Source organism: Oncorhynchus mykiss, chromosome 13 (genome assembly GCF_013265735.2).
Source record: "Oncorhynchus mykiss isolate Arlee chromosome 13, USDA_OmykA_1.1, whole genome shotgun sequence".
Lineage (NCBI taxonomy): Eukaryota > Metazoa > Chordata > Actinopteri > Salmoniformes > Salmonidae > Oncorhynchus > Oncorhynchus mykiss.
In genome coordinates, this window is record NC_048577.1 from 19,926,382 (window position 1) to 19,953,208 (window position 26,827).

Sequence of the window (26,827 nt, forward strand, 5' to 3'; positions counted from 1 at the left end):
GTCTGTCCTCTGAGGGAGTGCCGTGTGTGTGTGTGTGTGTGTGTGTGTGTGTGTGTGTGTGTGTGTGTGTGTGTGTGTGTGAGCAAGACCTCTTAAAGTGGTACTGTAACTAGAATGACCCTCTCCAGTGTTTCTTTGTGGTCACAGCTGGACTACTGGGCTCAGGTCCTTGTGTTGTTTTAAAGACTTCTCAATTACAGCTGGATCACAAGTAGAAAAGGCCGGAGTCCGTGTGTGTGTGTGTGTGTGTGTGTGTGTGTACAGTAAGAGCATAATGTGTGTGAATCCTGGAGATTACCACACTAAGCTTTACCAGGGTGGTTCAGGGTTGATTCCCTTGGCAGAGTAGGCCTATACTGAACAGAGGGCACACACACCACTACCCAGGGTGCTGTGGGTGCGCAGTGACCCAGCAGGGGAGGGAGAGAGGGGAGGTGGTTAGTTTCCAGCAGAGTGGCCGGCTGCAACACGGTGCTGCTGAACCGTTACTACCAGCCAACTGAGAAGACCAACTGCCTGTCTGCCTGCCTGGGAGCCCACACTGTGCCAGAGGAGAGCAGAGATCTCTCACAGGGGAGAATACCAGTGTGTGTGTGTTAGAGCTGGGCGATATGGACAAAAAGTCATATCGCGAGAAATGTAACTATTTTGCTCGACAACGACAAATACAACAATTTAAAAAATGGTTTATTGGACAGTTACTTCACATTAGAAGCAGGGCTCTAGACATGTTTTCCCCCCAATGCCAAGTAAGACAACTGGGATGATAGCCTATGATTTTTTTTAAAAGTCAGCTATTTCATCTAAAATATCCAGGAAATGTATGATATATTTTGATGTGCAACCTGTCAAAATAGGATCCAGAATTCTCAGATTTATTTTTGGCTCTTCAGAGAATTTTCCAACATAAAGGAGAGTGGGGTACGTTGAGCCATTTTTTACATTCAGCATCACTCCGTCAAGAGAAATATAGTATTCTTTCTAACAAAGATACCTACATATTATAGAACGACCGATTTATCGGCTGACCGATATTGTCGCAGATATGATGGTTTTGTATTGCCGTTTAATCCACTGAAAAGGACCGATATGAGATGCAGATAAAACGAACACAAAAAAACTTCCATAGAAATAGGTTTTTTTTTGCATTCACTATTAGTCCTCAAGAGGGTCCTCTTTACATGGCTATAAGCCTATTTGTCCAGTCGGAGAGAAGTGTCAACTACTGTGAACTAAGGTGAGAGCTGAGTAGATATGAAGCTTGCCAGCTCAATAAAAGTGCCAAAATGCGCAGTAACCATATACTGTTACGTGGAGTGTAACGTGAAAGCAAGTGCTAAGAACGTTCAACTCGGTGGTAACGTTAACGTTAAATCCTTTTAGCGAAGCCCTGGAAATCTGTTGTGTTATATTTGCTCTTCGTGAAGAGTATTCCTCAAGCTCTGTCATTTAGAAAGACACACAAAAACATAGCAGGCTGCAAAGCAACGCTTCGTAGCTACATTTTGATGTATGAGTTGTCATTTGCCAGGGACGTTACGCCGCCCCCATCTAGCCAGCAATCTAGCTGTGTGAGAGTAGGGCTGTTGCAGTGACCGTACCGGCAGCCATGACCGTAGTAAAATTCCACGTGAACGTTGAGTCACAGTAATCTCCTCTTGTGCACTCTGGACATGCTTTGGTAGTACCCAACTTGCTGAAGACCATCAGTGCCCAAAGGCCTGTTACTCAGGGCTCTATTGTCCCTCTAACCACTCTGACTTCAATGCAATGCAATCCAAAAATCACATCAAAACACTTATAATCGAAACAGTATCTATCATGTTTTTAAAAAGTCACCTCACTGTGATCAATTTGAAGAAAGTAGTTCAACAGCAGGTTGAAACCGGAGTTGAATGGCGGGAACCAGGTTACTGCGATTTTACCACCGAAAACCACTCCCTTTCCCCGGGGTAGATAACTGCGATAAAAAGGTCAATTATAATAAATTATTTATATGAACAGCATGGCGTGAAATTGAACTGTTAAATTATATGCGATGTCTAAATCGGGCTTCCCTGCGGCCTCTGCATGATGAATGAGCAACGCTCAGGGTGGGGACAGACAGCCCATCTCAGTATGGAGCGCAGTTCACAACGCATGTAGAGCTGTCATCTTGTCATGGTAACTGTTTTTCTTGTGACAGGTAGGCCTGCATTTGCTGCAGCATAGCCTATGCTACAGTAACATAAAGACTGAACGCGTGTCTAATGTACACATGGCTTTCGATGGGCACTCTTTCACCGTCTCTCTCTCTCTCCGTTAACTCCATTCAAAATTGCATCCAAAATAGATCATTCTGTTCTAGATTGATATATATAGTCCTATATATAGATCTTGGAGTCCCATGCTTTTCTTATTTCTATAGACTATTCGAGGAGGGACGCAAGCTCTTGTTTGCTCAATGTTAAATACATCAGCCAATAGAACTCATTGATAGTTTGAAAGGAGAGCGAACACGCGATGGCGGTAGGCTATAGCAGTTATTTATTCAGACCCCTAACCATTCAATCTTCATGATGAGAAGTGAAAGCCTTCTGCATCTAATTCTAGTCCTATTTTATTCAAGGAAGTCATTAGGATGATAAAGATAAGGACAACTAAAGTTATTTCATTTAACTGTTGAAAGTGAAGGAATGAAGCAACAATAGAGAGAGAAAGAGGTAGGCTAATAACATCAGGGGAAATATTATGAAAGGCATATATGCGCCAGCCAACTAATTATACAAATAGGCCCTATTATATTTCAAAATTCAAATCAAATTTGCTAGCCTACTGTATACTTGTACCTTTGTAGGCCGCGTGTGCTGCACCAGAATAGCATGTTCTCTCCCTGCTTACCATGGTTTGAACAATGTGCGTAATTCCTGTCCATATAATATAATACAATACAGTCCACACTCAAACATATTAGCCAACTGAACCTAGTTTCATTTATTTACCCAAGAGCGCATATAGCTATCTACATGTTTTTCTGTCGTGCATAATGTGCAGTAGCCTATATCAATTATGTATTGGCTAACAGCGCAATCATTTGGGCTGGGGTCCTTAAAACATCTTTAATGTAGGGCTCATAGAATGTATTTTTATCTTTATTTATCTAGGCAAGTCAGTTAAGAATAAATTCTTATTTTCATTGACAACCTAGGAACAGTGGGTTAACTGCCGTGTTCAGTGGCAGAACAACAGATGTTTACCTTGTCAGCCTGGGGATTCGATTTTGCAACCTTTCGGTTACAAGTCCAATGCTCTAACCACTAGCCTACCTGCCGCCCCACTGTATGGCTCATCAGGCTCCGGTAGCTTCAGTCTTGAATTTGCGATCAAAGCTCTATTCAAGTTATATACTTAAAATGCGTTTGAATGACACTTCCAGTTTTGGCAGGAAATACCGGGTTACCCAAGAGAAAGGTGATTTATTGTCGGGATGGAATATTTGTCGAATAGAGGGAAAATATTCAAGTTGTTGAAACTGAGTGTAAGACATGGTCGTTGTAGTTGTTGTTTCAAGCCTAGCACAACGAAATGGACAGCGCTTTCTAAGGTGATGATTCATTCAAAACACCCACATTCATACATTAAAAGGTCAATTACCGTGAGACCGGCCGTCTTTTGCATGACAATAGCCGGCTGACAAAATGTTTATGACCACCACAGCCCTATGTAAGAGTACTTGGTTCTATCCGGGATCCTTGGGACATCTCTACACTTAATCCCTACCCTAGCCATAACACTTACCAAATCCGAACCTTTTCCCTTTTTAAATTTAAACTTCACGAGAGAGAATTTTGTGATTGATGTTTTTCCTTTCAAGTGACAACTGCCAGAATTCAGTGGCTACAGCCCTACAATCAATTATAACATAGCTAAATATCAATACACTGAAATAGTGTCTTATACTGTTGTTTTCCAGCTGGCTAGCATGAGGCAGCTCACTCTTCAGGGTCTAGGCAAAATATTTTGCTGGAATCAGCGCAGTTTATCCTGCTTTCACTCGAGTGACAGTTTTTCCATTAAAAAAATCTGGTCTTTGCGATGTTCCTACATCTTATGTGGTGCTTACATTAAATGTTCTTTCCTCAAATTTAAGAAATTCACTTTGAGTATCTTTGCAGGGCTGTTTAACTTCTTGGTGACAGGGGGGCAATATTGAGTAGCTTGGATGAATAAGGTGCCCAGGGTAAACTGCTTGCTACTCTGTCCAGATGCTAATATATGCATATTATTAGTAGTATTGGATAGGAAACACTCTGAAGTTTCTAAAACTGTTTGAATGATGTCTGTGAGTATAACAGAACTCATATGGCAGGCGAAAACCTGAGACAAATCCAACCAGGAAGTGGGAAATCTGAGGTTTGTAGTTTCATTTAAGTGATTGCCTATCCAATATGCTGTGTCTATGGAGCCTGGCACTTCCCAAGGCTTCCAGCAGATCTCAACCGTCTTTAGAAAGTTGTTTGAGGCTTCTATTGTGGAAGGGGGTCGAATAAGAGCTGTTTCAACAAGTGGACTAGGCTGTGGCCAATCAGTTGTTTACTGTGCGGTCACACGGGTGCGCTGTGCCTTCTTTTTCCTCTGTAATGAATACGCTATTGTCCGGTTGTAATATTATTCAACATTTATCATAAAAAGACCCTAAGGATTGATTGTAAACATCGTTTGACATGTTTCTACAAACTGTAATGGAACTCTTTTGACTTTTCGTCTGGATTTTGTGCTAGCGCATTGTGCCTTTGGAATAGTGAACTAAACGCGAAAACAAAACGTAAACGAGGTATTTGGACATAAATATGAACATAATCGAACAAAACAAACATTTCTTGTGGAAGTGGGAGTCCTGGGAGTGCATTCCGACGAAGATCAGCAAAGGTAAGTGAAGATTTATAATGCTATTTATGACTTTTGTTGACTCCACAACTTGGCGGGTAACTGTATGGCTTGCTTTTGTGGCTGAACGCTGTTCTCAGATTATTGAATATTGTGCTTTTGCCGTAAAGCTTTTTTGAAATCTGACACAGGGGTTGCATTAAGAACAAATGTATCTTTAATTCTATGTAAAACATGTATGTTTCATCAAAGTTTATGATGAGTATTTCTGTTATTTGATGTGGCTCTGCAAATTCTCCGGATGTTTTGGAGACATTTCTGAACATGGCGCCAATGTAAACTGAGGTTTTTTGGATATAAATATGAACTTGATCGAACAAAACATACATGTATTGTGTAACATTGAGTCCTGGGAGTATCATCTGATGAATATCGTCAAAGGTTAGTGATTAAATGTATCTATATTTCTGCTTTTTTAAAATATTTCTACACCTCCCTTTGGTTGGAAAATGGCTGAATGCTTTCTGTGACTAGTTGCTGACCTAACATAATGATATGTTCTGATTTCGCCGAAAAGCCTTTTTGAAATCGGACACTGTGGTTGGATTAAAACCTGTTAAGGATATGGCAGACATACGCCCCCTTTGGAGAGATTGGGTACCCCTAGTAAACTGGGAAAAAAATCTGTCAAAAATTGTTAATATATGCAAATAAAAATTATTATTGGATAGAAAACACTCTAAAGATTCTAAAACCGTTGGAATTATGTCTGTAAGTATAGCAGAACTCACAGGGCAGGCATTCTTCCAAACTAGTTTTTGTGGCCATGAAAGTTGGAGCAACTTTGACGTCATGGCCCCCACCCTTCCCAACCAGCTATGATTCTGGGGACACTTTCTATCTCTTCCGCTAGATGTCCTCTTTCATTAGAGCTTCAAACCGTTCAAATCCCGCGAGAATTGACCCTATGGGAGTGAAATTAGTGCGTGCCACGAGAGAATAGGCTGTGCGTATGGGCGCGAATTGGTCCCAGCCATTCCTTTGTTTCCAGCACTCAAGAGAAGGGCAGACGATGGCCGATTGAATTGAAGTTTGTTTTGCACGTCTAAAACATCATAAAGCTTGCTTCTGCACTTAGTTTGACCTGTTTAGTCGACATATAATGTGTAATTTTGAAGTTTTGATGCGCAACTTATCCGGACCAGAGGACGTTTTGGGTGCATTTCAGCTGATGTTATTAGCAGTAGCTAATACAAAGACGCAAGACTTGAAACCAAACGATGTATTGGGTAAGTATGAAGCCTTCCAGAACATTCTGAACGAAGACCATCGAAGGTAAGGGAATATTTATGCTTAAATCTGTGTTTCTGTTGACTCCAACATTACGTGGAAATGTAGCTTGGAACTGAGCGCTGTCTCAGCATATGGAATAGTGTGCGATTTCTGTAACGTTAAAAATAAATCTAACACAGCGGTTGCATAAAGAAGCAGTGTATCTTTCTAACTATATGTAGAACATGTATATTTAGTCAAAGTTTATGATGTCTATTTACGTTATCTTGCCGCGCTACATAGATTTCCTGCGGGCATTTTTGAGTAATTTCTGAAGGTGAACTCACTGTAAATGGACATTTATGGATATAAATGGCATATTATTGAAAAAAAAAAATATGTACTGTGTAATATGTCATATTACTGTCATCTGATGAAGATTTTCAAAAGGTTAGTGAGCGATTTATTTTTTAATCCTGCGTTTGTTGATTGCATGTTTTGGCTATTGAAATGAGCTGTGTCTGGTGGTGGTTTTACATATATATGTGCTATGTTTTCGCCGTAAAACATTTTAGAAATCTGACTTGCTGGCTAGATTCATTTGAGCTATTGGACTTGTTAATGTGTGGAGGTTAAATATTTTTAAGAATATTTTTGCGTTCCATGCGCCACCGTTTCAGCTGCACGTGGGAGGGTTGATCCCCAATTGGGAACCAATATCGTAGACAGGTTAACGAGAAGTGTATCTTTAAAATGGTGTAAAATACTTGTATGGTTGAAGAATTTTAATTATGAGATTTCTGTTGTTTTGAATTTGGTGCCCTGCAATTTCACTGGCTGTTGGCGAGGTGGGACGCTAGCGTCCCGAACGATCCCAGAGAGGTTAAAGCACAATCCATAAAGTTTTTTTGTTTTGTTTTCATGTTTTGATACCTCTGGTTTAGATACAAGCATCATGAAATCTGTAACACAATACATTCATTTGACTTAGAGCATACCACAAAACACTCAACTCTAAATATGATGTTGTTAATAGATAAATGTATCTATCAGTAAATGTAGGCTAATGTCCAGGCTAATGCCCAACAGAAACATTCCAGCTCTAGGCTACTTGATGTAAGCCTATTCACTGCAAACCTGGTCAAGAACTACAGGAAACGTATGATCTCTGTAATTGCAAACAAAGGTTTCTGTACCAAATATTAAGTTCTGCTTTTCTGATGTATCAAATACTTATGTCATGCAATAAAATGCAAATGAATTACTTAAAAATCATACAATGTGATTTTCTGGATTTTTGTTTTAGATTCCGTCTCTCACAGTTGAAGTGTACCTATGATAAAAATTACAGACCTCTACATGCTTTGTAAGTAGGAAAACCTGCAAAATCGGCAGTGTATCAAATACTTGTTCTCCCCACTGTATATAACGTAGGTAGATGAGGTAGTGACGCCACGAAAAATACAGCGCTACACAGAACAAAAGCAGAAAAATACTACGCGCACACTTCCAAAAAAGTAAGAACATTTCGGCGAGATAACTCAAAGGTGAAATCCATTAACACCAAGAAAATGTAATTCATTGCCCTTGACAATCAACCGTTCTGTCGTGGATGATGTTGACTTTCGCCAAATTGTCGAGCACCTGTACACACTACCAAGTACTGTAGGCGCTATTTGAAAGAATGAAAGAAAAGCATTGCGAGTTTGAATTTTGTAAAATTTAGTGTGGGAGAGGTGGGAAAATTATTGTTATTGATCAATAATGACAAACCTCCTGGCATTGACAACTTAGATGGAAAGCTACTGAGGATGGTAGCTGACTCTATAGCCACTCCTATCTGTCATATTTTTAATCTGAGCCTAGAGGAAAGTCTTTGTCCTCAGGTCTGGAGGGAAGCCAAAGTAATTCCGCTACCCAAGAGCGGTAAAGCGGCCTTTACTGGTTCCAACAGCAGACCTATAAGCTTGCTGCCAGCTCTTAGCAAACTGTTGGGAAAAATTGTGTTTGAACAAACACAATGCTATTTCTCTGTAAACAAATTAACAATAGACTTTCAGCATGCTTATAGAGAAGGGCACTCAACATTAACTGCACTGACACAAATGACTGATGATTGGTTGAAAGAAATTGATAATAAGAAGATTGTGGGAGCCTTACAGCTAGATTTCAGTGCAGCCTTTGATATTATTGATCATAACCTGCTGTTGGAAAAACGTATGTGTTATGGCTTTTCAATCTCAGCTCTGAATCCATGATATGGCAATCTATCTAATAGAACTCAAAGGGTTTTCTTTAATGGAAGCTTCTCTAATGTCAAACATGTTTTTTTGTGTGTTTTTTTATATAATCAGATTGGTCAGTTGAGAACAAGTTCTCATTGACAACTGCAACCTGGCCAAGATAAAGCAAAGCAGTGCGACAAAAACAACAACACAGAGTTACACATGGGATAAACAAACGTACAGTCAATAACACAATAGAAAAGCCTATCTACAGTGTGTGCAAATTAAGTAGGATTAGGGAGGCAATAAATAGGCCATAAAGGCAAAATAATTACAATTTAGCATTAACACTGGAGTGATAGATGTGCAGATGATGATGTACACATGTCAAACATGTAAAGTGTGATGTACCGCAGGGCAGCTCTCTAGGCCCTCTAGTCTTTTCTATTTTTTACCAATGATCTGTCACTGGCACCAGCTGTCAGAGCAGCTCACATATCACTGCACCTGTACATAGCCCATCTGTAAATAGCCCATCCAACTACCCCATCCCCATACTGTATGTATTTATTTATCTTGCTCCTTTGCACCCCAGTATCTCTACTTGCACATTCATCTTCTGCACATCTCCCATTTCAGTGTTTAATTGCTAATTTGTAATTACTTCGCCACCATGGCCTATTTATTGCCTTACCTCCCTTATCCTACCTCATTTGCACACACTGTATATAGACTTTTTCTACTGTATTATTGGCTATATGTTTGTTTATTCCATGTGTAACTCTGTGTTGTTGTATGTGTCAAACTGCTTTGCATTATCTTGGCCAGGCCGCAGTTGTAAATGAGAACGTGTTCTCAACTAGCCTACCTGGTTAAATAAAGGTGAAATAAATAAATACAAATTAAACAAAGCATGTGTGTCCATGTATGCTGATGATTCAACCATATACGCACAGCTAATGAAGTCACTGAAACCCTTAACAAAGAGTTGCAGTCTGTTTTGGAATGAGTGGCCAGTAATAAACTGGTCCTGAACATCTCTAAAACTAAGAGCACTGTATTTGGTACAAATCATTCATTGTTCTAGACCTCAGGTGAATCAGGTAATGCATGGTCTGGCTGTTGAACAAGTTGAGGAGACTAATTACTTGGTGTTACTTTAGATTGTAAACTGTCATGGTCAAAACATATAGATTCAATGGTTGTAAAGATGGGGAGAGGTCTGGTTGTAATAAAGAGATGCTCTGCCTTTTTTACACCACACTCCAAAAAAGCATGTTATGCAGGCTCTAGTTTTGTCTAATCTTGATTATTGTCCAGTTGCGTTGTCCAGTGCTGCAAAGAAAGACCTAGTTAAGCTGCAGCTGGCCCAGAACAGAACGGCACGTTTTGCTCTTAATTGTAATCAGAGGGATGATATAAATACTATGCACGCCAGTCTTTCTTGGCTAAGAGTTGAGGAGAGACTGACTGCATCACTTCTTCTTTTTTATAAGAAACATTGTGTTGAAAATCCCAAATTGTTTGCATAGTCAACTTACACACAGCTCTGACACACACACTTATCCCACCAGACATGCCATCAGGACTCTTTTCAGAGTCCCCAAATCCAGAACAAATTCAAGAAAGCGTACAGTATTATATAGAGCCCTAATTGCATGGAACTTCCTTCCATCTCATATTGCTCAAATAAACAGCAAACCTGGTTTCGAAAAAACAGATAAAGCAAATACCAAAGTTGGGTGGAGGAGGAATAATGGTCTGGGGCTGTTTTTCATGGTTCGGGCTAAGCCCCTTAGTTAAGGTAAATCTTAACGCTACCGTATACACTGACATTCTAGACCATTCTGTCCTTCCGACTTCATGGCAAGAGTTTGGGAAGACCCTTTCCTGTTTCAGCATGACAATGCCCCATGCACAAAGCGAGGTCCATACAGAAATGGTTTGTCGAGATCGGTGTGGAACTTGACTGGCCTGCAAAGAGCCCTGACCTCAACCCCATTGAACACCTTTGGGATGCCGACTATGAGCCTGGCCTAATCGCTCAACATCTGTGCCCGACTTCACTAATGCTTGTGGCTGAATGGAAGCAAGTACCCACAGCAATGTTCGAACATCTAGTGGAAAGCCTTTCCAGAAGACTGGAGGCTGTTATAACAGCAAAGGGGGACCAACTCCATATTAATGCCCATGATTTTGAAATTAGATGTTCGACGATCAGGTGTAATGAGAACTTATAGTAGTCCATCTTTTGATTATAGCTAGCTTAATTTCAGTCAACTGCTCCTGCTGAGGTCAGGCTCCGTTCAACACTAGCTTCTAACTTCCTCCTTCTAGCCAGCTAGTTTTAGCTAGCTAACTGGCTAATAGCCAGAGCCTTTGAGTACCTAGCTAGCTAGACATCTGCATCAGCAACTATTTACCAGTTTTAGACTCATTCTCCGAGAGTCAGGGGTTCTGTTGACAAGACAGGACCCAAGGGATGTAAAAAAAAAAAATCCCCCAAAAATCCCTCTGTCAGCGATGTCTCTCTGCTACTTGCCACTGTAGATCTGGGCTAAGGTAGTTAGTTTCACCTCTCAGCCAATGTCGTGGATGGAGTTTCCCGTTGGACAGAGTGGTGAAAGAATGAGCTGCTAACAAGGTAAATCAGGCGAACATGATTCCACTCGTTCCAAGAGGTAGGCACGATTACAACTCCGATCAAGAAGCCTTCTGAGCGTTGATCAATGCTGGGAATGTAATATTATGTGGGTAAACGATAAGGAACTAAATACAAAAAGGTGAGTCAATGCTATTTCACTAGTAAAAAGGTGCGTAAACAGAGTTTACCTTCCACTACATCCCCATTTGGGTCTGGTAAAACCCATTCATAAACATCAATATCCTGCCGGGCAGGATAGGATCTACATCTGCCCAGCATTATAGCTATCGATGTGACGTTTGGCGGCGCCTAATCAGTCAGTTCTGTACCTTTCTGGCTGAGTGGCAGTGTGGGTGGAATGAGCGAGCTCGCCTGGCAACCAGAGCTCGAGACAAGCGAGGAAATAAAACTCTGTAGTCTGCCTGGAAATGATTTTACAATATCAATAGATTCTTCATATAAACATACTTGATCATTTTCTGTTCTCCTCTCATTTCACTGTACCGTTTACACCTTCTGTAGCCTGCGCATGCGACAAATAAACTTTGATTTGATTTGATATAGTGTGTGTTTACCAGATACCAATGTGAAGAACAACATGACCTGCACCAAAGTCAGATTAGGATATAGGCCCAGGACTAGATAATGTGTATTTTTACCTGGAGTTTTTCCTTATTGTAGGCTACTACTTTCACCACTTTTAGTCTTGAAAGCTTTGGTTGTTTAACTACCCTATCTTACTCACCCTGTTAAGCACATGGCCTCACACGTGAATCCTTAAAGAGATGGGTAGGGCTAAGGCTTACGAGGGTGTGAACAATGCTGAATAGGTGTAGACAAAGAAGAGCTCTCCAGTAGGTGTACCAAAACATTTAAAGAGTCATTTTTCTCAAAAGTGGGATTACAAGTTTATCAACTTTCAAAGCATAACTACTTTCCCATTGTTCCTCAACTACTGTGTATAATGTACCACTTCGTAGAGTCGTTGCTTTTATCCAATGTAAAAAATGTAAAAAAACAATTGCTACACAAGACCGAATCGAGGTGGTCGGTCACATATATCAAGGCCCTACATGTATCCACTTTCAAAGTGAATGCTTTTGTTTACAGGTTTTGTGGCAATTAATTTAACATTGGCAAATGCGGCAGTAAAAAAAAATGGTGTGCCTTTTTAAGGCAACGCCTTGCTGTTAATAGATTGCAAAGCAGAATTCACTTAGCTAAACTTTTAGAAATGACCAGTTCACTGTCTCACCCATAGCCTAAAAATGCATCTCATGTGCAAGTGTGCTGTTCAGCTCACATGTGCAGGCTGGGGGACATTTAGGACGTATTCTAGTGCGGATCGCTAAAATAATGATTATGACAACAAGTCAAATATTATGGCAACACTATAGCAAAGACGTTCTGGTGTGGTTTAAAAACCTGGAAGCCAAGCTCGAGTTATCAGTGTAGACTGTTATCACCTGGACATGTTGAAATATCTTCATGCCTGGAATAAAAACCTCCAGTCTTCTGTGATAATGGTCAATTTATTGAGAGAAAAACAATTAATTGTAGGGGGTAGATTGGAAAAAAGCGAATCCCTTCCGAATCCTCCTCTGGAATAATGGACATTCTGGGGGTAATAATTACATAACCAATGTTCTCTAGTGATACTGCAAAGTGGGTTTTATTCCTGTTAGCTCCTAGTAGAGAAAAGAGCCTATGAACTCAAGATCAATTAGGCCTGCGACTCAAAATGCACTGTGTGGGCTGTGCATCACATTAGGTCAGTTACCGTAAAAGGAAACATTTTATTTTTTCAACGTCATCATCTCCAGCACCACCCCAACATCAACATAAGTTAAAATGGTGCATTTATATGTTTGGTAGTAAAAACAAACACACTGGAAGATAAGTGTTTCCAATGACATCAACCAATTAACATCTTCCTCTACCTTTTTTTTAAAACAAAACATTGAAACGCACCATTGTCACATACAGTTGAAGTCGGAAGTTTATACATACACCTTAGCCAAATACATTTAAACTCAGTTTTTCACAATTCCTGACATTTAATCCTAGTACAAATTCCCTAGGTCAGTTAGGATTACCACATTATTTTAAGAATGTGAAATGTCAGAATAATAGTAGAGAATGATTTATTTCAGCTTTTATTTCTTTCATTACATTCCCAGTGGGTCAGAAGTTTACATACAGTCAATTAGCATTGCCTTTAAATTGTTTAACTTGGGTCAAACATTTTGGGTAGCCTTCCACAAGCCTTCCATAAGTTGGGTGAATTTTGGCCCATTCCTCCTGGCAGAGCTGGTGTAACTGAGTCAGGTTTGTAGGCCTCCTTCCTCGCACACACTTTTTCAGTTCTGCTCACAAATGTTCTATAGGATTGAGGTCAGGTCTTTGTGATGGCCACTCCAATACCTTGACAGTGTTGTCCTTAAGTCATTTTGCCATAACTTTGTGCGTTCATCACTAGGCGTCTCCTTCCTGAGCGGTATGACGGCTGCATGATCCCATGGTGTTTATACTTGCGTACTATTGTTTGTACAGATTAAGTGGTAACTTCAGGCATTTAGAAATTGCACCCAAGGATGAACCAGACTTGTGGAGGTCTTGGCTGATTTATTTAGATTTTTCCATGATGTCAAGCAAAGAGGCACTGAGTTTGAAGGTAGGCCATGAAATGCATCCACGGGTACACCCCCAATTGACTCAAATTATGTCAATTAGCCTATCCTAATCTTCTAAAGCCATGACATCATTTTCTGGAACTTTCCAAGCTGTTTAAAGGGACAGTCAACTTAGTGTATGTAGCGTATTCTGACCCACTGGAATTGTGATACAGTGAATTATAAGTGAAATAATCTGTCTATAAATAATTGTTGTAAAAATGACTTGTGTCATGCACAAAGTAGATGTCCTAACCTACTTGCCAAAACTATAGTTTGTTAACAAGAAATTTGTGGAGTGGTTGAAAAACGAGTGACTCCAACCTAAGTGTATGTAAACTACCGACTTCAACTGTATGTCGATGTTGGGGTAGTGCAGGAGAGGATGAATATGAAGAACAAATTTGAAATGTCCCTTTAAGGTTAGGCTGATGTCTTTGGCTAAGTGAATCCAGGACTTGCAGAGACAAGTCAACACCACAGCAGAAGTGGATCCTGAGGTTGAGTGACACATTAGTTAAATCTAGAACCCTTCATTGAAACCATAAACAAATTGTTTAGGTAGAAAGCTGAGGGATGGGCCTGGAGAAATGTATCCACTCAAATTCATAGACGGAGTTTTGGATGCAAGTACTGATCATCCAAGGTATCACAATTATAGTTTAAACCATGTTGAGGTTATACAGTGTTTGTTTACATTCACATTGTTTACAAACATTGGAGTAAAACAGGCTTATATGTTTTGGGTTCTGAACTAAGCTCATGCGGCATTATTCTTTAACAAAAACATGGGTGGATACATATCATTAATTTATAAGTCCAAAAATGGATGTGGCAAAAATAATTCTGGCTTTAATAATAGTAGTTGGCTATGTTCAGCCAGAAAACAAAAACAAAGCCCGCGTCTGAAATGACACCTTTGTAGTTCACTGTGGGGGAAATAGGCCACAGTCTAACCATTTCTGGAACATGTAAGTGGGCGTGGAAGAGATTGGTTTTATTTTCGTGCCAAAAACCAATGCTTGTTAATAGGATGAGGACACTGGTTCTCTGCTTCAATTTCCTGCAGGATACTTATTCAATACAGCATCAAGGTTTAGTGATGGGTCATGGCCACTGGCATGACTGTGTGTGACTGTGTGTGTGTGTGTGTCAGCTGAGACTCATCCTGTCCATAGATTGAGGAGGTAGAGAGATGGGCATATGTATTACGGCAGGCAAAACGAATTACACACATAATCGCATGGGAAAAGAACATTACGGTCGAAGGGGATGAGAACAAGGAGTTGAGAACAGATCGACATGTTTCAGAGGGGTTAAATGTGGTTTGGGTTGGGAGTGGGGAGGATTTCTCTACTAATCAAGAATAGATGGCAGGGTATATGAAAGTGATGGTTGGATTGCTACATTACAGTTGAAGGGGATGAGAACAACAGATCGACATGTTTCAGGGGGGTTAAATGTGGTTGGGAGTGGGGAGGATTTCTCTACTAATCAAGAATAGATGGCAGGGTATATGAAAGTGATGGTTGGATTGCTACATTACAGTTGAAGGGGATGAGAACAACAGATCGACATGTTTCAGGGGGGTTAAATGTGGTTGGGAGTGGGGAGGATTTCTCTACTAATCAAGAATAGATGGCAGGGTATATGAAAGTGATGGTTGGATTGCTACGGGACGGGATGTTTTCAAATCATTATGTAGGATGGATTAGAGTTGGGGAAGGTTACGGCTGGATGGACACACTTCCATGTTATTTCCAATGATAGATTTCACACACAACTAACAACTCTTTAGAACTATGTGGTAACGTTTTTTAAAAATGCATCAAAACATTACATTATGGTATTTGTATGGAGAATACTGTATGGGATGGACACACTAACCTACTCCTCTCACTTCCGCCTCTGTCGGGTCACCGTGCCCCACAGCACCCTGGGTAGTGGTGTGAATGTTAGTGTGCACAAGACCTCTTAAAGTGGTACTGCAACTAGAATGACCCTCTCTAGTGTTTCATTGTGGTCACAGCTGGACTACTGGGCTCAGGTCCTTGTGTTGTTTTAAAAGACTCCTCAATAACAGCTGGATCACAAGTAGAAAAGACTAGTCCACGTGTGGCGGTCCTGTTCCTGTGTGTGTGGCGTGCATACAGTAAGAGATATGAGGTTCGTTTCCAGGAGAGTGGCGGGCTGCAACGTGGTGCTGCTGAACCGTGACTAACAGCCAACTGTGAAGAACTATTGCCTGTCTGCCTGGGAGCCCCCACAGTGCCAGAGAAGAGCAGAGCTCTCACACAGGGGGAATACAAGTGTGTGTGTGTGTGTGTGTGTGTGTGTGTGTGTGTGTGTGTGTGTGTGTGTGTGTGTGTGTGTGTCAGAGCGCGAGAGTGAAACAGCGGGGCCAGAAGGCATGAGCCCCGTGCAGGAGACACGGCTCTTCAAAATGAACGGCACAGTGACAGCGGCAGAACATCAGCTACATTATTAGACTGTTGTAGCACAATGGTCTGAACGCCGGGAGAGAGTCAAGAGATGCATTTCATCCGAGTCAACGCGGAACTTAGTCTTTGCAAAAGAGAGCTATCAAATCCTGGGCAGATAGAGGAGATAGCCTACATACGGCTCAACTTAGTTGAAGGATTCCTTTTAGCTCCCAGCAGAGCAAAGAGCCTATGAACTAAAGATCAATTAAGCTTATGGCTCAGAATGCACTGTGTGGGCTGGGGGCCGATACTTTACATTGCATCACAACAGTTACCGTTAAGGTTAGGCTACAGGTTGCATGACAAGTTCAGCAGGTCTGTGGCTAACTGAACCCAGGACTTGCAGAGACAAGTCAACACCACAGCAGGAATGGACCCTGAGGTTCGAGTAACACATTGATTAATAATAGTAGTTGGACTTGTTAAAAAAAAAAGTTTAAAAAGGCTTCATCTGGAATAGCACCCTAGCAGGTATCTGGAATAGCACCCTAGCAGTGCACTATAGGGAATAGGCCACAGGGTGCCATTTCAGACACATCCAGAGTGAAACATGTAAGAGGACATGGAAGAGATTGGTTTAACGGTTGGTCTATTTTAGGGTCTGAGACCAATGCTTGTTAATGGGATGAGGACACTGGTCCTCTGATTCAATTCCCTGTTGAATCATTATTCAATACATACAGCATCAAGGTTTAGTTCTGGATCATGGCTACTTTTAACCAAGGCATATGTGTGTGACAGTTTGTGTGTTTGTGTATTTTTGTGGTTGTGTGTGTGTGTGTGTGTGTGTGTGTGTGTGTGTGTGTGTGTGTGTCGTGTGACAGCCGAGACTCATCTTATCTATAGATTGAGTGGGAGAGAGATGGGCATGTGTCTGACGGCAGCCAAATCCAAATTACACACATAATAGCATGGGAAAAGAACATTACGGTCGAAGGGGATGAGAACAAGGAGGTGAGAACAGATCGACATGTTTCAGGGGGGTTAAATGTGGTTGGGAGTGGGGAGGATTTCTCTACTAATCAAGAATAGATGGCAGGGTATATGAAAGTGATGGTTGGATTGCTACATTACAGTTGAAGGGGATGAAAACAACAGATCAACATGTTTCAGGGGGGTTAAATGTGGTTGGGAGTGGGGGGGATTTCTCTACTAATCAAGAATAGATGGCAGGGTATATGAAAGTGATGGTTGGATTGCTACGGGACGGGATGTTTTCAAATCATTATGTAGGATGGATTAGAGTTGGGGAAGGTTACGGCTGGATGGACACACTTCCATGTTATTTCCAATGATAGATTTCACACACAACTAACAACTCTTTAGAACTATGTGGTAAAGTAATAAAATGCTTCAAAACATTACATCATGACTCATTACATTAGCAACTTATCCTTTTTGGTCTGCTACCTCATTCCATCCTCGTCTGCCACCTCATTCCATCCTCGTCTGCCACCTCATTCCATCCCCGTCTGCCACCTCATTCCATCCTCGTCTGCCACCTCATTCCATCCCCGTCTGCCACCTCATTCCATCTTCGTCTGCCACCTCATTCCATCCTCGTCTGCCACCTCATTCCATCCTCGTCTGCCACCTCATTCCATCCTCGTCTGCCACCTCATTCCATCCCCGTCTGCCACCTCATTCCATCCCCGTCTGCCACCTCATTCCATCCCCGTCTGCCACCTCATTCCATCCCCGTCTGCCACCTCATTCCATCCTCGTCTGCCACCTCATTCTATCCTCGTCTGCCACCTCATTCCATCCCGGTCTGCCACCTCATTCCATCCTCGTCTGCCACCTCATTCCATCCTCGTCTGCCACCTCATTCCATCCCCGTCTGCCACCTCATTCCATCCTCGTCTGCCACCTCATTCCATCCTCATCTGCCACCTCATTCCATCCCCGTCTGCCACCTCATTCCATCCCCGTCTCCCATCTCTGAGAGTGTTTTAGTCTCTGTAGCCTTAACCACTAACCCCACCATTGACTCTGAATGGGACGACATCCCAAAGGGGCCTCTAATCTGCTGTAAATGGGCCAGGTAGCGATGTGTGTGTGTGTGTGTGTGTGTGTGTGTGTGTGTGTGAGACACCACAGAGTAGACTAGGCATAAAACTATGAGCTCATCCTCCCCCGACAGCCATTGCCATGGCAGCACAGCTCCAGGTAACACACTTGACACACCTGTCTCCTGTCCTCTGCGCCTCCCGACTCCCGACAGAGGCAGGTGGATATTCAAGTGTGTGATACTGTGGGACTCAATTCTTCAGAATTTGTTATAGAGAATACTGATACTCTAACAGGAAATGAATCCGAATATTTAGAGAATACTGACACTAACAGGAAATGAATGCAAAAAAATGTTTTTCTACAATATTTACCTTCGTATATTATTTTTCCATTCAACCACAGAACAAACACTGGGGATCTTTTACACGGAGTGAACCAGCCTCTCTAAATGTCATCTGTGTAACCTGATCTGTAGTAGAATCATATAAGAGGATTGTTAAAAGAGAGAGGCCTAATTCCCTAGTAATTTATACCGTCATCGCCAAAGAGTAGACACACTCAGTAGACAGGGGTCTGAGAGTGGGTGACACACACACACACACACACACACACACACACACACACACACACACACACACACACACACACACACACTCAAAATCATATTTACAGTTCTGACTAAACAACCCAAACACAATTTCAATGTTTACTTCCCTTCAATACATCATACCCATTCTACCATGCAATGTACACAATCCACAGCAGTTATGAAAAATCCCATCTGGGATTTAGGTGTTTGATTTCATCTTTACTCTGCTGAAGTAGTTTAACTAACGTCCGGCACCTTTGAAGATAAAATCGGGCACACAGTCACACTGTCTGCCCTGAAGTGAAACAAATAGGCTAACAGTGGGAAAACCCAACACTGAACATGTCTAACGACAAATTGCTGTCGAAGTGTTTAAATGGATAGTTTGGGATGTATCTACTTTCCCAGAGTCAGATGAACTTGTGGATACCATTATGAAGAGCGTTAAGAGGTAGTTTCGCGGGCCAATGTTAACTAGCGTCGGCGCAATGACTAGAAGTCTATGGGAACAGCTTGGCGCAATGATGTAGTCTACAGTCTTCTAGTCATTGCGCTAAAGCTAGTTAACAACTTTCTTCAAACTGCCCGGGGAGACATGAAAATGGTATCCACAAGTTCATCTGACTCTGGGGAAGTTGCCAAAATCCTCAACTATCCCAATAAATAAAAATACTTCTATTATCTAATTATCCCCATTGGGTGATAAGATCCCGAGGTCCCATCCCTCCATAATCTGCGTGGAAAAACGCGGACTCGGCGGAAGAGAGGAGAAGGGAGAGAGCAGCTGGTGCGTGGCCACGTTCCATCAGAGGCTCCATTGCCTGTGAGTGGACACACACACACACACAGGCAAGGCCAGGCAAGGCCCCCAGGGTAGAGGCAAAGTCTGGCCACGGCGTATGGAACAAGAGAAAGACGAAAAAAAAGAGAAGAGTGGAGAGGTGAAATCATGGCAGGGTGTGAACTGTGGATGAGGTAGGGACTGGGGAGGGAGGGGCTGCAACAGAGGGGCGAGGTCATTAGGTCATGAGAACGGCAGGATGTTTGCACAGGGGATGGCAGGGAGAGACATAGGACAAAATACGCAGGGGCAAGTGTATGGGCATTGGACACATGCACACACACAAAACTAGGGCTTCACTATGCAAACCAGCTGGCCCAAATAGGCAAACACATCTACACAAACAACACACACTCATACCACACACACATCTACTCAAACCCAGACTCACACGTGAAAGCAGGTCAACACGAAAGTGATTACTCCACCCGACCTGTGTGTCATTGACAAACACACATAAACAAACACACTCCCACACAAAACAAACAGACACAGCCATGATGCCACACCGTGGGGCCTTGCTTGAACCTATTAGTGAGGGTGTGGCCACCCAGGATAGGATGAGGAAACACAGTGCATTGGTGAACGTGATCTGGGGCTGCAGTCGGGACAATGGGGGCCATTGTGCTGCTATGGCCAGAACCTCATCATCAGCATAATGCCCTTTACAGCCCCCACCCCCACCATCACACTCACACAGCCACACTGTGCTACTGGGAGCGGGGAACAGACAGCCAGCATGGACACCGCATGGAGACACTGTCCATGCATAGTGGCCAGTAAGAAAACAGTGCATGGACTGTGTCGACCAGCAAGAGCCAAGATCAAAGATAGTGGCGGCCAATAGGGACATCAAATGGGGGGCAGTCAGTGACAGTCAGTAGGGACACAAATCAAATCAAATGTATTTATATAGCCCTTCGTACATCAGCTGATATCTCAAAGTGCTGTACAGAAACCCAGCCTAAAACCCCAAACAGCAAGCAATGCAGTCCTGTGCTTGGGACTGTCTCAGCTAACAAGAAAAGTTCTGCTGATAAGAGTCAATAAGGAAATACCCTTCTCCTCTACATTGTGAGATCATAAGTCCTATTCCTCTTAAATACAAAATGAAAATGATCAAAGAAGTAGCTTAAGCAACTCAATTGTGAACAGCATGGCTCTCATTGTCTCGGGTAGCGTGTTGTTTATTTAACTAGGCAAGTCAGTTAAGAACAAATACTTATTTTACAACGACGGCCTAATGCATTAGCTAGCGTGTGTCTGCCTACACGGCCACAGGGCCTTGGGTTGCTGAGAAAGCCTGAGATATGTGCATAGCAATCTCATTACATCATGCAGCTGTTTAGGTGAATGATCCGTATGCATCACCCTGAGTGTCTGTCTTTAGTGTGTGTGTGTGTGTGTGTGTGTGTGTGTGTGTGTGTGTGTGTGTGTGTGTGTGTGTGTGTGTGTGTGTGTGTGTGTGTGTGTGTGTGTGTGCGCGTGTGTGTGTGTGTGTGTGTGTGTGTGTGTGTGTGTGTGTGTGTGAACATGCAAAACTGAAAAAAAGTGTACAGTTGAAGTAGGAAGTTTACATACTGTTAGGTTGGAGTCATTAAAACCTGTTTTTCAACCACTCCACAAATTTCTTGTTAACAAACTATAGTTTTGTGCATGACACAAGTAATTTTTCCAACAATTGTTTACAGACAGATTATTTCACTTAGAATTAATTCACTGTGCCACAATTCCAGTAGGTCAGAAGTTTACATACACTAAGTTGACTGTGCCTTTAAACAGCTTGGACAATTCCAGAAAATGACATCCTGGCTTTAGAGGCTTCTGATAGGCTAATTGACATAATTTGAGTCAATTGGAGGTGTACCTGTGGATGTATTTCAAGGCCTACCTTCAAACTCAGTGTCTCTGTGCTTGACATCATGGGAAAATCAAAAGAAATCAGCCAAGACCTCAGAAAAAAATGTGTAGACCTCCACAAGTCTGGTTCATCCTTGGGATCAATTTCCAAACGCCTGAAGGTACTACGTTCATCTGTACAAACAGTAGTACGCAAGTATAAACACCATAGGACCACACAGGAAGGAGACACGTTCTGTCTCCTAGAGATGAACGTACTTTGGTGCGAAAAGTGCAAATAAATCCCAGAACAACAGCAAAGGACCTTGTGAAGATGCTGGATGAAACAGGTACAAAAGTATCTATATCCACAGTAAAAACTAGACCTATATTGACATAACCTGAAAGGCAGCTCAGCAAGGAAGAAGCCACTGCTCCAAAATCGCCATAAAAAAGCCAGACTACGGTTTGCAACTGCACATGGGGACAAAGATCATACTTTTTGGAGAAATGTCCTCTGGTCTGATGAAACAAAAATAGAACATAATGACCATTGTTGTGTTTGGAGGAAAAAGGGGGGAGGCTTGCAAGCCGAAGAACACCATCCCAACCGTGAAGCACGGGGGTGGCAGCGTCATGTTGTGGGGGTGCTTTGCTGCAGGAGGGACTGGTGCACTTCACAAAATACATAGCATCATGAGGCAGGAAAATTATATGGATATATTGAAGCAACATCTCAAGACATCAGTCAAGAAGTTAAAGCTTGGTCACAAATGTGTCATCCAAATGGACAATGACCCCAAGCATACTTCCAGAGTTGTGGCAAAATGGCTTGGAGTGGCCATCACAAAGACCTGACCTCAATCATATAAAAAATGTGTGGGCAGATCTGAAAAAGTGTGTGCGAGCAAGGAGGCCTGACTCAGTTACACAAGCTCTGTCAGGAGGAATGGGCCAAAATTCACCCAACTTATTGTGGGAAGCTACCCAAAACATTTGACCCAAGTTAAACAATTTTAAAGGCAATGCTACCAAATACTAATTGAGTGTATGTAAACTTCTGACCCACTGGGAATGTGATGAAAGAAATAAAAGCTGAAATAAATCATTCTCTCTACTATTATTCTGACATTTCACATTCTTAAAATAAGGTGGTGATCCTAACTGACCTACGACAGGTAATTTGTACTAGGATTAAATGTCAGGAATTGTGAAAAACAGAGTTTAAATGTATTTGGCTAAGGTGTATGTAAACTTCCAACTTCAACTATAGATGAATATACATTCATGGATATTTGATTCAACGTTCTCCTTTCTAAAACTTCTACTATCACAAACTTACATCCCACTAGTTACAATACATTTACATCCCTGTTCCCCCCACCCCCACCCGTGACCTTTAGGAGGAAGTGTGACGCTGTTTGGGTTCAGATTCCTATTCGGCTAATTTTGTATCAGTCTTCCTGTGTGTGTGGGGAACAAAAGGGTGTGCTGTGAAGAAGCTAAACCTCCCCACCACTGAAGACATTGGAGTCTGATGATTATGACAGACTTTATCAACTGCCAGACCAGCAGAGGTCTTCAGTTCGAGTCACCAGACCAGACCAGTGTACGTGTTGGATGAGGGGATAATGGCTCCCTGTCTGTGCCTCCAAACCAGAGTTCCCACTTCGTCACTGTGGCTTGAGTCAGTCCCCCAAGCTTGCCCTCCTCTATTGTGTGTGAACCTGCCGAGGATATGGATAGGGCAAAACCGACCCCGAGAGAGAGAGAGGTGACAACCTCCTGTCTGGTACTGCTTTCTAGTATTATATTGTACTGTAGCTATACAAATAATTGGCTACTGTGCCAAGCATGGAATCGTAAGCCAGGTTGGGCCTATTTGGGGGAAGAAGTTTTAAGTTCCAACAAACGAGAGAAATTGGAATGGGTTTGAAAACCTGAATGAATAAATCAGCCCTGATAAGAGTCTGATAAAAGATTCATGTGAAATAGTACAGTACCCATGTGGCAAGCAGTGTGACTAGAAGACATCGCCAAGGCTAGTTAGTAAAGAAGGGTGACGTAACTTACTAACCCAGTACAGAGCTTTAACAACAGTCAGATGAGAAGCAGCATTTACAGGACGCATGCCGTACTTTACTACAAACAGAGAGTTGGGTTCATGACTTGCTGACACACACGAGGTAAATGCTGAGGTAAAAAGGGGTCTGACTGCTGACTTGACACTAAACTAGAGCAGAGGCAAGAGGAACTTCTGTAGCCTACAACAGTACCCACTGTTAGGATATTTTCAACGTCTTTGTGAGTGGTGGTGGCACCCGTGCTGAGTTGTTCACAACCCCCACTGTAAAGAACATCTGTCGTTGCACCAACTCAGTCAAATACTGAATCAGGATACTGTCAAGTAAACTAGTCTAAATGACAAAATTACCCCAGCTCAATGTCCATCGCTTTAGTGGTGTGTATTTCTATTTCAATGGTATGAATTTCCTTTTCGTATTTCACATTATCCTTGTAATATTTGTCAAAGACCTCGTTATAGTCAAAACGCATTGCTCAAGCTGTCAGAAATGAGTTGGCAATAATGACTGTCGCCACAAACATGCCGCCCCCCCCCCCCCCCCCCCCCCCCCCCCCCCTTTGAAAAGGGTCCAGCCCGGCCAGGAGCTCTTCGCATATGCATTTGGCTGCAATAAGGAACCCATGAGGAAACATGCCAAGGTGACAATGCAGGACACCACAAGTGTGTCTTGACAAAATTCAGAGCATAAAGAGCGCAATGCATCGTCATAAATCCAGTTCAATTATTATTTGACAATAGAAAAAATAGAAAATAGAACCGCATTGGGTTTCCATTGATGTCGAATGAATGATACCCCCAGCTGCAGATAACGTACATTGTAGCACCGTTGTTATTACACTGTAACGGCAACGTAACAACTTACTTGTATCGAGTCATTCGCCATCGTGGTTCTTTGTGTCGTGCTCCAGTGATGGTGCCGTTCTAGACCAGACCAACTGGACTGGACAACATGCGATTGTCCGGCGAGTGCTCACAATGGTCTTCTCCGCGAATTGAGGCAGCTAGATGATCAATTCATCCAATTGTTGCTCAAATATGTGCTCTGTCCTAAAACTCACCACTATATTCTCTGAGATAAAGGAACTTTTAAAAACAGTCCTCAGCCAATGGTCAAAAATAATCCCATTGTGTCGCCTCAACGGGCCACTGTCCAAGGAAGCTGTTTGTCTAGTTGTTCGACTAATGAATGGTTCGTTCAACAAATACAAAATGTTCCCGGTGAGTGTCTTTAAAATGTCAGTAGGATAAAAGCATAAAACAAAACTGTTTGATTCCGTTCATTGTTCTTTTCTTTTGAGGCTAGCTATCAACAGCTAGAGCACCCGGGGAACAAACGGCACGACTCCCTCCCTATCCGCGTAACAGACTCCGAAGAGGGATAGAGATCCATTGCTAACATAAAACGCTACAGAGGCACAAAAACTGTCGAGATCCGTTTTCGTAGTAACATCCGTGAACCACGAACACGCGTCAGTCTCCCAGTATCACATGCCACAAAATCCTTCTTTCAAACGAGACTATCTTATGCTTCCCTCGAGCAAAGAACCGAATGACCGAAGGGTGTCACTCTTCGTTCGGGTTTTGGAGGGCAGAGGAATATCGCCTTGTCTGTCCGCGCATTTCCGATGATGGCTTGAGCGGGAGGCTACACATTTTTTTCTGATGGAGCTGCGCGCAGTTGCGCTGGCACAACGTGTACGGTAGGTAGCAGGAGCGCGCCCAATGTATCATGTGACCATGTCCAGACCCTGGATTTGTAATTTCCAACTTCTCACATTGTACGCTGTTGCTTATCTCTTTCCCCTCTCCCAGATTTGCAATTTAACCACACACAAAACAACTGTTATTGCTTACAAGTAAAAATGTGCCCATGCAATCACAACCAGAAGATAAATGAGTACAGTTACAGTAGAATAAAACGTATATGACTAAAACATTTAATATCGCAAATCTCATTACACTCATTATCTAATATTGGAAACAAGCCCAAATCTATAGTGGATACATACTATCCTACATTAAGCAACAAGCCATTAGGTCAATACATAACAATAGTCCCAAAGACGAACTGAGGTACAGTGTTGTGCAGAAGACGTGTGTGTGAGAGTGAGAGTGTGAGTGTGAGTGTGAGAGTGAGAGTGAGAGTGAGAGAGGCAGGTAGCCTAGCGGTTAATAATGTTGGGCCAGTAACCGAAAGGTTGCTGGTTCAACTTCCAAAGTTGGCAAGGTGGAAAAATATGTCGTTCTGCCCTTGAGCAAGGCTGTTAACCCCCAACAACACCTGCTTCAGAGGGGTTGGGTTAAATGCGGTAGACACATTTAAGGTTGAATGCATTCAGCTGTGCGGCTGCCTAGGTATCCCCTTTCCCTATTGGCCTCCTTATCCCTACATAAGCAGAAACTCAAACTATAGCTGAATAAAACAAAAACAAATCTCAGGGCATGCAAATGGGAGATTTGCTTACAGAGAATTTGATACTGCCAGAGGGAGACTGAGACAGAAAAGCAAAGGAGCACCTGGTCATAATTGATGCTAGGTGAAAAACATCACACAAAGGCTATGAAAATGCACACCAGAAATAGCCTGCTTACATCTGATAGCGGTAATGGGCAGGCTAAATAAACATAGCCTACATTTACATCATCAAGTGTTCCATCTTATTTCCTTGTGGGCAGGAGTTTATTTTATTTTTCCTTGGTCAGTTTCCAGCCTATTGCTTGCTGGAGTATATTATGGGGAATACATCTGCAATATTCTGCTAATAATGTTAATCTAGAATGAAAAATACTGTACAAAGTACTATAATGTACAAAGTAGTATAGATCATGTTCTTGCCTTTGACAGTTTATCAGATCAGAGTTTTTCCTGGTCAGGTCCTGCATGACAGTCTTAGGCTGTGTTTGCACAGGCAGTCCAATTCTGATCTTTTGCCCAATTCTTAGCAAAAGAGCTGATCTGAGTGGTCAAAATACCAATTAGTGGAACAGATCAGAATTGGACTGTCTGTGTAAACGCAGCTATAGACCTTGTTTTGACCTCCATAATCTCTGCAACCCAGAACCACATCTCGCATGAGTGCCGGGCCAGCTACATCGATTAGGTTCCGGTAGGGAGAGGTGTAAAAAATATTGGACTAGTGCGAGCGAGTGGTGGAAGCAGGATGGACTTTGGAAGCAGTCTTTGGTAGCCGTCATAAGAGACTGTGACCTCCACAACCCTGAGTTATTAGATTTGAATGATCTAAACTGTCAAAGGCAAGAACATGATCAATTCTACTTCGTACATTTCTAGAAGTG

At 42.3% G+C, this 26,827-nt stretch overlaps 1 protein-coding gene across 1 annotated transcript in view; it reads right to left on the reverse strand.

Moving 5' to 3' along the window:
* The window catches only part of LOC110485853 (serine/threonine-protein kinase N1), a 59,836-nt gene extending 34,630 nt beyond the window's left edge, over positions 1 to 25,206 (reverse strand). The window contains exon 1 of the mRNA XM_036940521.1: positions 24,393 to 25,206. Coding sequence (XP_036796416.1) covers positions 24,393 to 24,413 — 21 coding nt within the window. The 5' untranslated portion in view covers positions 24,414 to 25,206. The remainder of the gene's footprint in view (positions 1 to 24,392) is intronic.
* Between the last annotated feature and the right edge of the window lie 1,621 nt (positions 25,207 to 26,827).